Consider the following 17,017-nt stretch of genomic DNA (forward strand, 5'->3'; position numbering starts at 1 on the left):
CAGTGAAATTAGGTAGTTCTTGGTTAAAATCCCTGCCTCTCCACATTGTTGGCTTTATATATGGTTCTCTCTCTGCCCCTCAGTGTTTCCTTCTATTGCTACATGGTCTTAATGGTGTGTGTGTGTGTGTGTGTGTGTGTGTGTGTGTGTGTGTGTGTGTGTGTACTGGCCAGCAGAGTTCATATCATGTAGGAATGGCTCAATAAGGAGTTACCTCTGTCTGAAACTACTTTCCAGAAAAATTTTAGAGGCCTTAAAATCATGGAGAAAGAGAGTATTACAGCTCAAACTCAGTACGCAGTAAAGACAGAAAACACACAGTAAAGGAAGAGGAAACGTCGTGTGATGAAATCTAGGTGGGAAAAAACTGCACTGAAGTAGTATGGATTAAAAAAATAAATGTTTGGAAGCAAAGTAGATATGCTTTCCATGTTTTAGGAGGTTGGATAAGTTGTCTACGTTTTTGAATGCATAAATCATGATCTGATATATATAATTTCCAATCTAATTCATAAGAAGTAGTTAGAAAAAGATTCCCTTGTAGCAGCTTTTGTAAATGTGCTCGTATTTTTCTAAAATCCGGTGTATACAAATTTGCTTCGGTTATCTACCGAATACGTCAGTATTTTCCATGTTTTAAAAACCTCATCCCTTTGCAACATGCACATGAAACACAACCTGAAAACCCGTGCCTCTCTTTAACGTCGTTGGTGAGATCAAATAACACTAAATATTGGGACTGAAATATGCCAACTCAGATGACCTTAATAGACCGAAAATGCTGTTTTTAAGCTGGATATGCTCAACTTGCCTTTTCTGTTGACCCCCTTTTAGAACAACAACTCCGTAAGAAATAAGTAGGTAGTAATGAATCAAGCATTTTTTCCCTTGTGTTCTAAGGAATTACAGAAAGCTATTCAAGGAAGTGCACAGGCCCTGGGAGAAATAGTGAGAAACACAGAGAACTTCTTGAAGGAGAATGGGGATAAGCTGTCACCCAAGGAAAAGGCTTTAATTGAACAGAAACTTAATGAAGCAAAAATGAAGCGTGAGCAGCTTGATGCAAAGGCAGAAGAGTCGAAAAAGGAGCTGGATAAAGTTGTGAAGACTGCAATCAAGGAAGAAACAGAGAAGGTCCATGTTCACTTATGTGTTACACAATTGCTTTGTTGAGCCTGATGGGTGTGATAGCTGCTAAGTGGTGTCAGGTGGTGGGAAGCTATGGATAGCACCAAAGACTAGTATTCTGAATTTCCAGGTATATAACTGATCAAATAATACAAAAAGTTTGGGAGGGTTGACTTTAGCTTTTTTGTTAAAATTATTTAAAGTGGGGTGGTGAGACTTTACACCTGTAATGTGTATGGCTCCTCGTCTACTGTGGTTGTGTGTTTATAGAGAGTTATAATTACACAGAGTTATATCATCGATGTGTGCTTCAGAAGAGTGAAAATGTCCAAATAATTGCATGTTGCTCTGACGTGTAATTTCAGATTGCTCCTCAGCCAGGTTTTAGCATACCAGTGTCCTAAACTTATTTAAAATGACCTAAATATTTACATGACCTGAAAGTAATGACTGTGAACCTGTTCAGAATGTGAGTTCTCTCTGTCCAGGTTGCCGCGGTGAAGCAGCTGGAAGAGAGCAAAAGCAAAATAGAAGACCTTTTGGACTGGCTGTCACATGTTGACAAAGACCCAGGGAGGGCAGGGCCTGAACGGAAACAGGTCATTGAACAGAATGGGACCCACTTTGAAGAAGGTGAAGGCAAGTCAGTGATTGGAGAGGAGGATGAAGTCAATGGGAACCTTGTGGAAACAGATGCTGATGGGCACTTGGGAACCACAGAGGAGAACTTGAACCAGCAGTACCAGAAAGTTAAGGTGTGTTGAATGTTGTTAAATTCTTTGTATAGTAACAATATATAATTGGTCAAGGATTCACAAGGATGCGAAGGTGGGGGAGGGATTAGAAAAAAGAGGAACTTATACTGAGGGTTCAAGTAGAAAATGTTTTAGAAATGATGATGGCAACATATGCACAGAGATGCTTGATACGATTGATATATGGAATGTTATAAGAGCTGTAAGAGCCCCCAATAAAATTTAAAAAAAGTTTTTTAAAAATTATTTTTCCAAACAAGTGACCATAACAGATAAGTGATATTTCTCAAAGTTTAGTAATGACAGTAGGATACAGCAAAGTCCTGACCCTCCCATGCATCCATGGATCTTTTGAGTATAAATTATTATTAGGAGCTTTCTAAGCATGTAAAAGGAGCCTTGGTGGTGTTGTGGTTACATGAGTTGGGCTGCTAACTGCAAGGTCAGCAGTTGAAAACACCATCCCCTCCTAGGGAGAAAGACTGGGCTTTCTACTCCTGTAAAGAGTCAGAGTTTTGGAAAACCCCCAAGGGCAGTTTTATCATGCTCTGTAGAATCACTATGAATTGGAATCGACTCAATGGTAGTGAGCTTAATTTGGGGTTTTTTTTGGGGGGGGGCCTTGGAGGGAGTGTAAGCATGTAAAAAAACAACCCAGTTGTTTTGAAATTCCATTCTTTGCCATATTAACCTATAGTTTGTATGATTCATCTAGTCACACGCCTTTTCATAGTCATGAACACTGTTGAGTGCCATGTGTTGGGAGGGGGATGATTAAATAGGCTAGTTGGAGTAGGCAGTATTGAAAAGATGAGATGTGTGCAAAAACTTTAAGGAGATGGGTGATTAGCCAGGCAGATATTTAAGGGAAGCGCTTTCCAGAGATAGAGAACAACTGGAGAAATAAGCAGGCTCAGGGTGAGGCTGGGAAAGGCCAGTCGCCGCAGTGCCTGCACTGGCATGGGACCAGGTGCAGGGCTAGAAAAGCGTTCTACAGTGAGGTCATTTGACTGTACGCTGGCCTGAAAAGCAGCTCCACAGGAGAATGTGGCATCGCAGAGGAACTGGGAAAAGCTGCTCTGACTGGAGGGAGAGCCAGTGCAGCCGTTCAGGCTCACTGATTGCCCTGAAGGCCAAGGTGGTCGGTAACCTGCCTGCTCGGAAGCTTTCCTTCCGCCTTCAGAGGGAGGCTCTGCTGGCTCTGGGCTGGGTTCTGTGTGTCTCAGCTCATGTGCTCCTTCTACCCAGCCTTTGATCTATGAGGGTTGTCATCGGCACTTTTCTGGGTGCAGAAAGCTGAGGCCCAGTGAAGCTGACCTGCTCCAAGATCCCCTCATACCCTCCTTTGGGTTCCTCGAAAGATAAGAGTTAAAAGACAATGAAGTTTTCCCATAAACTTTTGGAAGCCCCTCATATTGTTCTTACTTACCGTAATTATTGTTATCCTATTACATGTTGGGCTGCTAACCGTAAGGTCAGCAGTTCAAAACCACCAGTTTCTCCAAGAAGAAAGTTGGGGCTTTTTACTCCCATTATGAGTTACAGTCTCAGAAACTCATAGGAGCAGTCCTGCCCTCTCCCACAGGATTGCTAGGAGTGGGCATCAACTCCATGGCAGGGAGAGTATTTTCAATAGGTTTAAACTCAACACACTCTCTTTTCCTATGTAAAAGTATTTTCAGGATCATTAGCAAACAAAACATTCTAGTTATTTGCTCAGTAATTCAGGAACAACATCAGGCAAGCAGTCAACAAAATGATACTGGATTATAGAGATGTTGTTCTGAAGTTGGAATGGACATTTGTCGAATTGTTTTCCAAACTGCTCAGTAACTGCACTTGTCCTGTGATTGTACTGGAACTTTATAGAGAAGGTTGGAAATGTCCTGATAAAATAAATTAATGTGCTCAAAATGCTGCTGTTCTTATTGTGAGATTCACCAATGAACTGGAACTCTGCTATACAGTTTGAACAGAGTAAGGAGAAGCACATCGTAGCCCTGCAGAGGTCAGTTAAGCTGTTGGTGGTGAAGGGACTCCCCGAAAACCTCAGCGTAACCCTGTCCCTGCTCTGTGTCCACGTAGGCCCAACACGAGGAGATCATCTCTCAGCACCAAGCAGTCATCATAGCCACTCAATCTGCACAAGCCTTGCTTGAGAAACAGGGTCACCATCTCTCTCCCGAGGAGAAGGAAAAACTGCAAAAGAACATGAGGGAACTGAAAGTGCATTATGAAGCCGCGCTGACTGAGTCCGAGAAGACCGTGAAGCTAGCACACTGTCTGCAGGAAGAACTGGAGAAGTTCGATGCTGATTACAGGGAGTTTGAGCTCTGGCTGCGGCAGTCGGAACAGGAACTCCAGAACTTGGAGGCGGGGGCAGATGACTTAAGCGGCCTCATGACCAAACTGAAGCGGCAGAAGAGCTTCTCTGAAGACGTCATCTCTCACAAAGGGGACTTGCGGTACATCACCATCTCTGGGAACAGAGTGGTAGAGGCTGCCAAATCTTGCAGCCAGAGAAAGGGTGGCACGGTTGACAAGGATACCATCGACACTTCTGCAACCCACAAAGAGGTACAGAGCAAACTGGACCATGCTACTGATCGGTTCCGATCGCTCTACTCCAAGGTAATTTTATATTTATTTTTGAGGGGGATAATCAATCCGTGGTGATCGTTTTTCACGCACGCTGACCTCTTAATGTTTTTTTGGAATTAGAAGCAAGAAACCTAAAGACTGAAGCCGAAATTTAAAATAACCAAATTCACTTACATCTGTTTTATTCCTCTGCTTTACTTCTGAAAAATGTGTTTAAAATTTAGCGACCTAAAGTTATTTATTTATTGTTTTGCTGGAATCATTTTTTAGTTGGCTTTCGGGCTGAATCTCTAATAACAGTCACTGTCCAATTTGACCACCAGGTGGCGGGTATGTATGAGCGCTGAGCAAAATGATGTATGGATTTAGTCTCAAGCTTGGCACGTGGCATTTGGTCTCAGGTGATTCTCTTCACAAAGAGTGCTGCTGCTTCTTTTACAGATGCATTTTACCAGTGGCTTATTTTAATATTTAGTAGCAAGTTGTTTCAGCCTCTTAATTTATGCCTCTGGACACCTAACTGAGTTTAATTTATTTGCAAAACCACACCCTAAGGAAAACAATTCCCTGTTGGTGATTATACAGCGAAATATATTAGAGCCAGAATACAGGGGACTGCCTTGGTTTTCTAGTTCTTACAAGTGTCCTGCCTTTGACAAGTGTATCTTACCACTTTTTATTGCTCATTTTAGTAAAAATTTGAATTTTCCACCTCTGATGGGTTTCTGCCATGCACAGGCTCCAGCTTTCACATGATTCACTGTATCAGCAGAACAAGAGCAGACTTTAAAGGTGTGTAGGAGTACATTCACCTTAGTTGCTGAGGAAGATCAAATCCCAAGGTGTTACAATCCAGCAGTACAACTGCTAAAACCCACTTCAGACTGCTTTTTGCCTGGTATTGGGGCTGTGAATGTCCCTGCCCTGTGTGCACTGGGGGTTCACCAGGTACTCGATCCACATTGGAACCCTGTGAATAGATTTGGGACTAATAGTATTGTTAGAGTAAACCAGCCTCTAACATCATGGGGTTTGTAGATGCAAATGTACGGCAATAATACATAAAGATTACAGTAAAGTCATAGAAAATAGGAGAGGTTGGAGAGAAGTTGAAATAAAGGAGTCAGACACATTTTATGGTCGCATGCTCACCTCAGCCCCTCTTGGTGGTCCATGTGGAGGTGGAAGACGCGGGGAGGGGCCTCTATATGCCTAACCAAGGCTTATATATATACTTAGGGGTATGCAAGCCCCCCTAAAGGGGTTGTACCATAGACAATACAAGCAATGGGAGGGGGACAATGTAGGGGTGTACATGCATTAGGAAGGGGAGGGACTAGGTACACATGTGACAAGATGGGCGGATCCTAGATTCAAAATGGCAGCCTAACCTTGGTTCTCCTTGAGCTGGCTTGACTCATTCTGAGCGCTCCTTCAGGAAAGCAGTGTCTTAGGTTTGGCATATATGTGGGGGATACAACCTGGGGAAAAATCTTTCTGCATCCCACTAGTATCATCAACAGCTTTCTAAAAAACAGGTGTTTACAATTTAGGCACTTGTCCCTTTTCCTCCTCCAGGTTTGGAACTTATTATTTGCAATCCTTGGATCATTCAGGCTGGGGTTTTTCTTCCTGTGAACTTAGCGGACTCCTCATTTAGATAGCTGCAGGTTTTGAGACAAGTCTTTAAGACTCCAGATGTTATTTTTCATGGTAGCCCTAGGTGTGGGGTACCAGCCCTCACAATCAAATGGGTCCAGGGAGCAGTTGTGTAATTGAGGGGTAAAATTAAAGAGACCTCAGATGAGATAAAGCGTGCAAGTGCTCACCTCTGGTACTGTCATGACTTCAGGAGCTAGATCCGCACAGAGAGAGAGAATATATTTCCAAAAAAGGCTCATGCACACTTGGTGGGTGGGGAGGGGGGGCGTGCAAGTCCCCTCAATACAGGTAACCACATATGTAGCAAAGTGGGCTGTACCCTAACCCTAAGGGTCTCTGAGTATAACCTGACACCAGTGCCAGGGGCAGGTAGGGGGAGTGGCTGTCTTCAAAGCCTAGAGAGCAGTAGCACATGTTTGTACCTATAGTTAAGCTATCAGCTATATAGCAATCAGTCATGTGCTTGTAAGAGGTAACTTTAAGGTAGCACTATGATGGGAGGATATAGTGGGGAACAATATTAAGTATGAGAATGTGATTGAGACTCACCTCCAACTCACAAGCATGAAGACCTACCTCCACCCTAGAAACCCAGCCTGCCAGGCTTCTTAATATATGAGAATAAAGGATTCATCTGTATATACTCTCTTCCAGTTCTCTGTTCCCCACACCTGGGCCATCTGATTTCTTCACCATGCTTTCTAAATGTTTAATATTCTCTGCTTTTTCTTGTATCAAGGTCATTACCTATTTCTATGGTCATCGCTGCAGGGTTCTTTTTGACTGTTTGCCTTCTGGTGTGTGTGTATCTGTGTAGGAAAACCAGGAGGCGTGGATATGAAGACAGTAACTGGACTGCTGGTTGCCCGGGGCCTTGGAGGGAAGGGTGGGAGAAATGGGGAATCCACAGCAGTGGGCACAGGAAGGAAGAAAAGGCTTCAAAATGGATTGTGGAAATGAATGCACAGCCCTTCTTGATATGGTCGAACGATTGAATTGTATGATATGTTAATCATAGCTTAGTAAAATAAATAAAGAGGACTTTAACATCAGAGAAAAACAGTTTTATAGCAGGGTTGAGGCGCCTCATTGGCTCTTGCCCTTGGTTTTACTGTAATCTGGACTATTTGTCCTTTTGTTTTAACTCTATGAAATATATAGGCATGACTTATGAAATACATTGAAATCTTTCATATTAAACATTAGAGGGCTTTAAAACTTTGTGGAAGTCCTGTTATCTTTTAATCTCATTATTCCATGAGCATGTTGAAGCCCCTGCTATCTATCAATACACAAGGTGTGTACAACCCAGACCTGCCTCCTCTGACACTTGCCGTCTTAATCCTCCTTTTTTGTGTTAAGATTCAGTCATTGTGAGTATGCTTTTGAGTTGACATAAATCTAGAACTAGCTCGTCGTTCTTTTTGCTGTCATAGAGGTTAAATGTTCACATAAAGAGGGAAATCTTATTCCTACAGAGTTTCGACTGACTGTAGTTGAAGTCTGATCTCTTCCAGGCTATATTAACTAGTAGGTCTTAAGATTATGTTGACCGATATGAAAAGAATGAGTTGTAATCCCCACCCTGCTGATCTTTGCATTGTTTAGTGCAACATACTGGGGAATAACCTTAAGGACCTGGTGGATAAATATCAACACTACGAAGATGCGTCCTGTGGACTTCTGTCTGTACTCCAGGCCTGTGAGGCCACTGCGAGCAAACACTTATCTGAACCCATCGCTGTGGACCCCCAAAATCTCCAAAGGCAATTAGAGGAGACCAAGGTGAGTAAACAAATGAGAAAGGGAGAGGTCTATAGAGCCTTCAAGAGTCTAGCCAAAGGACTTCTACCCTGCATTAGTGTCACTTAGGGTAGAGGTCAATGAGGAAGGCACGTTTCGTCCCAGAGCAAGTTGTGACTATTTCCCCCAGTCCATTCATCTCTCTTTCTAGTGAGATGATTTTATACACAGGTGTAGAGTTGGATTTACCTTGCTGTCCACGGTTCCTTATCTATACCTGCCAATGTCCAAAGAAAACCCAATAACATACTCTGGGCCCTATTCTTGAAAAGGATTTGGTAATTGGGATGGACTATTATTCTTAAAAAATCTGCTTACTCATCAGAACAGTAGAGAGTTTCATGACATTGTGTTACGGGAAAGTTCTTGAAAGTTGAGCTTCCAGGTGGAGGGGTGTAGCGCACATAGATCATCTCGCTTAACCTTTATCTGGACCTTTCCCCTCCCTGTCTCTGCTCTGTCCGTTCTTTTCAGTTTTTGATGCCATATAACATTATACTTCCTCATCTTACCCATTGTCTTTCTCTCCCATTGCAATTGAACTCCATGAGAACAGGTACTTTGTCTGGTTCGGTCACTTTTATGTCCCCAGCACCTAGAAGAGTATCTGACCCCAAATAGGTAAGAACTATCTGAAAAATATAGACAGGTGAAAACAAGAAGAGATATCACTGCCTTACTTGGGAGTTCTGAGGATACAGACACCAGCTATTACCAAGAACTAGCCTGAAAAAATAGGCTTGCTGTAGAAATTGCGTAATTGTGGGGCTCTTGGTATTACAATGACACAGGATGTCTCTATTCTGTTTTCTTGAATTTAAAGCATATTTTTAAAGTCTAATGTAAAGAACGACACTTAAAGCCCATTTCAGTATGATTATCCTATTTACAACTTTTAACATAATCATTCAATATTACCAATTTTTTTACATTGGGAGGGTTATTTAATAATTCTCTTCTTGTTAGCAGATGGGTACCAGTAGCTTGAGGAGCTCTGGTGAATCAGTGGAGAAGTACTTGGCTGCTAACTGAAAGGTTGGTGGTTCGAACCTACCAGCTGCTACACAGGAGATAAATGTGATAGTTTGATTCTGTAAGGACTTACATCTTTGAAACCACTGTGGTGCCACCCTCCTCTGTCCTATAAGGTTGCTATGGGTGGGAACCAGCTCACCAGCAATGTGTTTAGTTTGGTTTGGTGCATAATGACTTATTACTGCCATAGCTAGCAAGCCAGCCCGGTCTTGCTAGGTAAGCAGCTCCTGGTAGGATTTCGTTGCATCTCTTAGTTAAAAATACCAGACTCCCTGCCGTCAAACCAATTCTGACTCATAGCAGCAGCAAGGAGCCGCCGCTTCTGAGAGTGTAAATCTTTACGGGACTGGAAAGCCACATCTTGTGCCACTGAGATGCTTGTGGTTTCAAACAGCTTACCTTGCAGTTAGCAGCCCATCATGGAACCACTGAGCCGCCAGGGCTCCTGTTGGGAATTGTAGTAAATCAGTTTTGCGAGGTGAATGGGAAAACGGGTATCTTACTGGTGAGTTTAAACTTTCAGGTGGAAGGAAACCAAGTCATGGGCTGTAAGAAAACATGGCAGGCGGTGGGACGGTCAAGACAGAGAGAAGGCCTTGAAATGGGATGGAAGCATCAGTCGAGGGGAGTGAGCAGGAAGCCCGGAGGTAGAGAGGGTGGGAAGTACTGCTGCTTTGCTGAGCAGGAGGGTGCACGCAGCCCTGCAGGGGGCTCTTGGGAGATGTCCTGGGCAAGTCAGCATCCTCAGCTAGTTACACCTCCTTGCTGATGTGCATTTCTGGTCCTGAGTATATGCGGATAGAAGAGATAACATGCCAGGAAGGGATCTGCACTGGCTGATGGGCACTACTCAAGGTAAGGAGAACAGCTGCAAAACTGATCAAGATCAGAACTTGGAACGTGCAAAGTATGGAAGTCTACAGCTAGGAAAATTGGGGGTCCTCAAAGGTCCCCAAAGGTCAGAATCTTGCAGGATTCCCTGTCACAGATCCTTTGTCATGCTTTAATTTCATTGAAAGCATTCAGAGCAATATGGATAAAACATGTGAGTATTTGAATTTGCATTTTGCTCCAAAGTAGGACTCTACCCTACCATAATTAATCCTTAATCATATACATGCTAGAAACTAAAGCTATCGACTCTTGACCCTAGTTATGGAGAGCCGTGTTTGGAGTATTTTGAAGAGATAAAAAAGAGAAGATTCATTATTTTCCAGTTTTAAGATGATAGAGGGCACTTTCTCAAGCATGGAGGGTTTTGCTGGAACCATGATCACATACACACATTAATTCAGGCAGGCAACACTGATGTGTTGGGCCATTATTCAGTATGCTAAAGATCCAAACATGCTGCCTCCTCTTTCTTCCCCCTTGGTGAACTCACCAACCCAATTTAGGCCTCTGAGTTGATCTCGACTCAGCGATTAAGTGTAGGTCAGGGGTTGGCAAGCTTGAGACGGAATAGCTGATCCTGTCCCCCACACCAATTTAAAAATTATTCAAGAACCATAAACACATTTTTACAAACCAGTGAAATTATCAGTATCTGAATAATATCCTTTAACATTTTTCGTTTTCATTGTGGAAAACCCTCATATGGCTCTCGAGCCGCAGTTTGCCAGCCCTGGTATAGGGCCTGTGAGGCTGTAAACCTTTACAGAACAGACAGTTTCATCTTTCTCCAAAGAGCAGCTGGTGGGTTTGAACTGCAGACTTTGTGGTTAGCAGTCTATTGCTTAACTCACTGCACCAGCCGGCCTCCTTTGAGGAGCTCTTACAACAAAAACTGCACCTTCTATTAATCTTGTGAGGTCCATAAGCCATTCCTGTGACCTCGCTTTCTGTCTGATTTTAGGTGAAATTCTGCCCCTGTGAAATTTCCTAGACTTTCTGAAGCTGCATTTCCTGGAAACTTCCCCACAGAGAGCCACTCTGATGTGAATGTTTTGGCCTCTTACAACAAGTGCGGGACCGGGTACTGGGGTCACACACCCCTACTTGTAGTTTGGTGGACCTTTTGATATATCCGTGGGCTGCATGTGTGTCATCACAACTTATCAAATTATGAAAGTAGGATGGGCTGATTGTTGCCATTAGCTTTAGATATTTTTATTGAAAATGAAGTCCAAACTAGCAGAGGATCTTTACATTTTATGCCTTCAGTGATTTACTTAGCCATCCACGGATTTATTTCAGGAACTGTTATTGGACCGTCTGTGTGCCAGGCAGATAGGCAATACTCTTCCTGGGGAGCCCTTAGCAGAGTGAGATGGATCTCCAAGGGTGAAGCGAGGCAGGTTCAGGACGGTGGGGGAAGGTTGGTGGCGTAGAGTTGTCTGAGAATGTTGATATTTAGAAGTGAGTGAAGACATTGGTTCCTTCTCGGGTCCTTCTGTCCTGTCGATTTCAGCAGTCTCCTATGTGTGTTGGCTTCCAATTCCTGGTATTTAGCTCCAACTGGTGAACCACGAAGAAGCTCCTCTTTGGAGCTTTGTTGCTTCCCGCTATCGGAAGGATCTAAGAGCACTTTGAAGTTGTCAGTTCCACGTACTCCTAATCTCGCCCCATGGTTTACTGGTGCATCTGATGTTGGCCTAGCCTCGAGCATCGTGGAGACTTTGCTCATCTCCTCACACCCTCTCTTGCTGCTCTCGTGAGCAGCACTGTCCAATAGAACGTTCTGTGACAATGAAAATGTCCTCTGATCTTCCTCGTCAATATGCTAGCCACTAAACTACATATAGCTATTGAGAACTTGAAATGCGGCTAGGGCAAATGAGGAACTGAGTGTTGGACAAATTTATTTATATTTTCAAAAGCTGCCTTTGGCTAGTGGTTACTGTATTGGGCAGCAGAGCTTGAGACAGTTAGCAAGCTCTGTTGCAGCGCCGGAATTCTTCCCTCAGAGATCGCCTGTTCCGAGCCCCCTGGTCGCATAGTGGGTCATGAGTTGGTCTGCTACTCACAAAGGCCGCACTTTGAAACCACCACTGACTCTGTGAGAGAAACATGAGGCTTTCTTCTCCCATAAATGTTTGCAGATCCCATAAAGATCTTCTCCGTCCTATGGAGTTGCTATAGCTCGGAATCAGCTTGATGGCAGTGAGCTTGGTTTGGTTATATAACCTGTTTCCTGCAGAGGCCCCTGTGCAGACTTGTTACTGTTCAAGTTATCCCTTAATCGCCATCACCGCTTCGTTTCTTCCCCATTAATTCACCCCACACAGTACCACCTATTAACCTTCATTTAATAATCAGCTCATCCTCTCCTCAGAAGACTCGAATAACTCCTCACTGCTACAGGCAAATGTGCAAGCTCTTCAGCCTGACTTTCTGAAGTGTTTTTTACCTACCTTCCCAGACGAATCTCTGTTTATCCACCACATATCCCCCAGCTGGATAGAACTGCACCCTTTTTCATTCATTCCTGCGGGCATGCCTCTCGTCATGTACACCTCCCCAAACGGCCTTTCTCCAGGACGCACCTCAAAGCCACCCTCATCGGGGGCTCCCATTGCTCGCCCCACTCACTCCTTTCCTCCCTCATCTTGGGCACTTCCCACTTTTATCATGTCCTGTCTTACACTAGGTGGTCCTTGTGTGTGTTTGTGTGTTTTCACAATATGTAGCAAGGCTTTTGTTTTAAATGTATAAGATGGTCGGTAATTCTGGTTAGTTTTTCAAGCATATGGCTCAGTTTTAAGTCAGGGTGTAATGAAGTGGAAGTCCCTAATTTTCTCCTGACCTGAAATGGGAATTGGTCCCAAAGACGATGGCTTGTGCTGACGTTTGCCTGGTGTTGTTGATGCTCGATGGCAGTGGTGGTGGCTTTGTTCAAAGGGTTAAATGGGGAACACACACTGAGGTGAGAGGCGTACAGGGTCAGGAACTAGGCCAATTGCTAGGAACGTCTGCTTGAAGGTTTACTTCAAGACCACATTTGTGCTATCCTGTCTGATGCTTTTGCTAATGATTTTTTTTTTACATATAATGCTTCTTATTGTGAGAATTCTAGAGTCACTTTATAAAAATGAAAGGTTTACTCCGTTTTAATTTATCTTAAGGTGATTTTTCCCCCCTATGGGAATCTACCTTTTAGCTCTATGAACATAACTGAAAAGCATTAATCCTACAGGCTCTGCAAGGTCAGATATCAAGTCAGCAAGTTACTGTTGAGAAATTGAAAAAAACTGCTGAAGTGCTTTTAGATGCCAGAGGATCGTTACTGCCTGCTCAGAGTGACACCCAGAAGACCCTGGGTAAGATGCGCATTTTCTTGTTTGCTGCCTCACAGAGGAATTCTAAGCGAAAGTATTCTAATACACAAGGGGAAATATGTACTAGTGTATATGTATTTGTGTGATTTATTCTTTCACTGTGAACTGATGATTCTCATTCTGGGAAAAGGTATGCTTTCTTTGCTAGGTATGTTAGAATCCTGGGTCTGGGAGCTGTGCAGCTTGAAAGAAGCACATTCACATTGTAATTTCATATTCAGAAAATGTACCATTATTTGTGTAGCACAGAAGTAGAACGTTCCAGGATTCTCCTGACTTATGGGAGAGATTGGGAAGCCCTGTTTTAAGACAACATCCTCACTTCTTCATTCTCTTGAAGCTTCTGTGACCCCAATCTTTCAGTCGTATACTAGAAACTGACATACAATTATAATGCTACTCTTGTGTCCTCTCGAATTTTGAAGGGTTTTTCAGAGAAGTAAGGAGCCCTGGTGGCATAGTGGTTATGAGTTGGACCCTTTACCAAGAGATTCTTAGATCGAAACCACCGTCTTACACCCAGGGAGAAAGATGGGGCTTCTACTCCCATAAATTCACAGGGGCAGTTCTACTCTGGCCTATTGGGTTGACTCAATGCAGTGAGTGGTTTTGCGAGAGTTTATCTTAGTCCCTGTATCTTCCCATAGTGTTTAATTATACTGAATATATAGTAGGTTATCAATACATGTCATTTACTGTCTTATATGTATTCTTTATATGGTTTGAGTTACTTTATATTTCTGTGCATGAAATGATAAACTTTAGAGCATTGATTAAACTCTGAGTAGAAATTTTAGATGAAGAGGATAAATCTTTGCTCTTTTAAAACTACTATGTGAAGGAAAACCCTTGATTATACTTAAGAGACATTTGAACTTTTCAAATCATGCAACCTGAACAGTAAATGCTGCTTTAGCATGCACCTCCATGTAAGCACCTGTAGTTATAAATCATGTATATGCAGTCTGATATGGGAGCCCTGGTGTTGCAGTGCTTAAAGCACTCAAAAGTCAGCAGTTTGAACTCTCCCACCCGTGCAGCCAGAGCTGTAGCAGCCTGTTTCTGTACTGACTTACAGCTTTGGGAACCTTCTGGAGCAATGAGTCAGGGTTGACCTGCAAGCACTAAGTTTGTGGTTTATTATTCTATTACCATATTACAATAATAAATTAGGAACATAACAATTCTTAACCTTGATGAGAAAAATTTGAATAGAGGTGTCAACATTTTGTTCTTTTATCCCAACAAACCTTGTACATCCCACCTTGAAGACTATTGCTTTCAAATTCTGGACATAGAGAGTTACAAAAGCAAGAAAAACTATCTTTAATGTATGAAGAGGCAATTGACATGTCCTGACTGTTGTCTAAATGTATATAGTTGCCAACAAGCATGGCCAAATGGAAATGACAGGTTTGAAATGAGACCCAATAAACCAATTTTTATTCCAAAAGTATGTCCCTGTGTTTATACATCCAAAATATCTTTAAAGTACAGATATATGTATTAACTGCTTAAAAAAAAGATTTTAGTAGTTGATTTTCCCTCTCACTGGGATATTTTTCTTCTTTGTTCAGATGGTATAAGGTGGTGCCCTGATTGGCATTAGAAGTGTATTGTTACAGTTTATTTTCTTTTTTCAATGGTAGTGTGGGAGCTCCATTGCGATTCCATCATTTTGAGCTTGATCAGGGCAGAGAGGACTCTGTGGTTAACATTTCCTGATCTGTTTGGACTAGATGACATTGTTGGGAGATACGACGATCTCTCCAAGTCTATTACTGAGCGGAATGAAAAACTGCAGATAACCCTGACCCGCTCGCTGAGCGTGCAGGACGGCTTGGATGAAATGTTCGACTGGATGGCAGCCGTGGAGAGTTCTCTGAAAGAACAAGGTCAAGTGCCCTTAAACTCTGCTGCTCTTCAGGATCTCATCAGTAAGAGTATTGTAAGTGACAGTTTTTAAAGAGAAAAAAAATTCCCACTAATAGATGAAAGGCATAGTTCAGTAAGCTCTGGGTGGGGGTGGGAGGAGTGGGGTGGACTGCTGATCAATTTAAAGATCCAGAAGAAATGATATGTGTCCTGAGTGTAGCAGTGTGGAACACGGTGCTTGCACAAAGACAACTCTGCAGACTGACTGGTCTGTGAAGTATCTAGAAACAGCCTTGTAGTCCTCATGATACTGTCATTCGTGTTAAAGAGGCCTATCCGTGCATCAAATCCTATCTCGTCTACCGATGCTTCAGCCAGCTGCGCATGAGATTAATCTGCTCCCTCTTGTTGTCTGGCCTTTTAAGAATCAGGACCATGGATAATCCAAGCACGCCATTGGATCCCATGGATAATCCAAACACGCCATTGAGTAGCAGCCGCCTCCTGCCTCTTTCAAGCCACTAGCCAGCTGTTCTTCACTTTCCCTTGAAGAGATTTGGGCTGAGATTCCTCCCAGGATAGATCCAACTTAGCGTTCTTGTCATTCAGTCCAGTTGTCAGTCACAGGTTGCTCAGGTTGTTGTTGTCATGAATAGTACAAGGAGAAACAAAACAAAGCTCTCTGATATTACTTGTAAGCCTCATTATGAACATGCACGTACTCTTTGATTCATTTCAGATGTTGGAACAGGATATTGCTGGCCGCCAGAGCAGTGTAAATGCTATGAATGAAAAAGTGAAGAAATTCATGGAAACGACAGACCCATCCACTGCATCCTCACTACAGGCCAAAATGAAGGACTTGTCCGCTAGGTTTTCAGAAGCGAGTCAGAAACACAAAGAAAAACTTGCCACAATGGAAGAGCTAAAAGCCAAGGTTGAACTGTTTGAGAACCTCTCAGAAAAGCTCCAAGCGTTTTTAGAAATGAAATCTCTGGCTCTTACTGAGACAGACGTGCCAGGAAAAGATGTTACTGAATTGTTTCAGCATATGCAGGTATATGTTCCTGAATGCAGATGAGGCTGATTAAGAATATTAATAGTTCAAAATAAAATAAAGAATATTACTAGATAAGCCTAATTATAATCATGTTAATATGATATGTTAACTTGTGCACTCGTGAAGATCGGTGCTTTCTTCCACTAAAAACCTTAACAAGTCTTTGCCCACTGATTAGAAATGAACGCGATGTATCGCAGGGAGCACCTCTGCTGTCGAGTGGATTCTGACCCGGCCTCCTGTGTGCCTTAGTAGCACTGTTCCATGGGGTTTTCAGTGATGAATTTTTTTTTTTTTTGAGGTAGATTGCTATACCTTTCTTTTCGAGATGCCATTTTCTTTTTCTTGTTTTTAAAAATAATTTTATTGGGGGCTCATACAGCTCTTAACACAATCCATGCATCCACCCATTGCGCCAAGCACATTGGCACGGATGTTGCCAGCATCATTTCCAAAACATTTTCTTTCTACTTGAGCCCTTGGTATCAACTTCTCATTTTGCCCTTCCCTCCCCACCCTTGCTCCCTCATGAACCCTTGATAATTTATAAATTATTACTGTTTTTTTCATGTCTTACACTGACCGATATCTCCCTTCACCCACTTTTCTGTTGTCTATCCCCCTGGAAAGGGTTATAGGTAGATAATTGTTATCTATTCCCCCAGTCTTCCCCCACCTTCCCCTTACCTTCCTGGTAGGGCTACTCTCAATATTGATCCTGAGGGGTTTAATCTGTCGTGAATTCCCTGTGTGTCCAGCTCTTATCTGTACGCATGTATATGTTCTTGTCTAGCATGATTTGTAGAATTGGGGTCATGATA

The 17,017-nt window shown here is 42.8% G+C and overlaps 1 protein-coding gene across 6 annotated transcripts in view; it reads left to right on the forward strand.

Annotated features, from left to right (window-relative positions):
• DST (dystonin) overlaps positions 1-17,017 on the forward strand; it is a 527,522-nt gene that overhangs the window by 394,183 nt on the left and 116,322 nt on the right. For all 6 annotated transcript variants that reach the window (XM_045294845.1, XM_045294847.1, XM_045294848.1 and 3 more), the window contains 7 exons: positions 901-1,134; positions 1,617-1,883; positions 3,969-4,514; positions 7,755-7,931; positions 13,120-13,243; positions 15,001-15,209; positions 15,876-16,193. In XM_045294845.1, coding sequence (XP_045150780.1) covers positions 901-1,134; positions 1,617-1,883; positions 3,969-4,514; positions 7,755-7,931; positions 13,120-13,243; positions 15,001-15,209; positions 15,876-16,193 — 1,875 coding nt within the window. The remainder of the gene's footprint in view (positions 1-900; positions 1,135-1,616; positions 1,884-3,968; positions 4,515-7,754; positions 7,932-13,119; positions 13,244-15,000; positions 15,210-15,875; positions 16,194-17,017) is intronic.

Source organism: Echinops telfairi, unplaced genomic scaffold (assembly GCF_000313985.2).
Source record: "Echinops telfairi isolate 266 unplaced genomic scaffold, ASM31398v2 ScPeMD7_3533;HRSCAF=4204_1, whole genome shotgun sequence".
Classification (NCBI taxonomy): domain Eukaryota; kingdom Metazoa; phylum Chordata; class Mammalia; order Afrosoricida; family Tenrecidae; genus Echinops; species Echinops telfairi.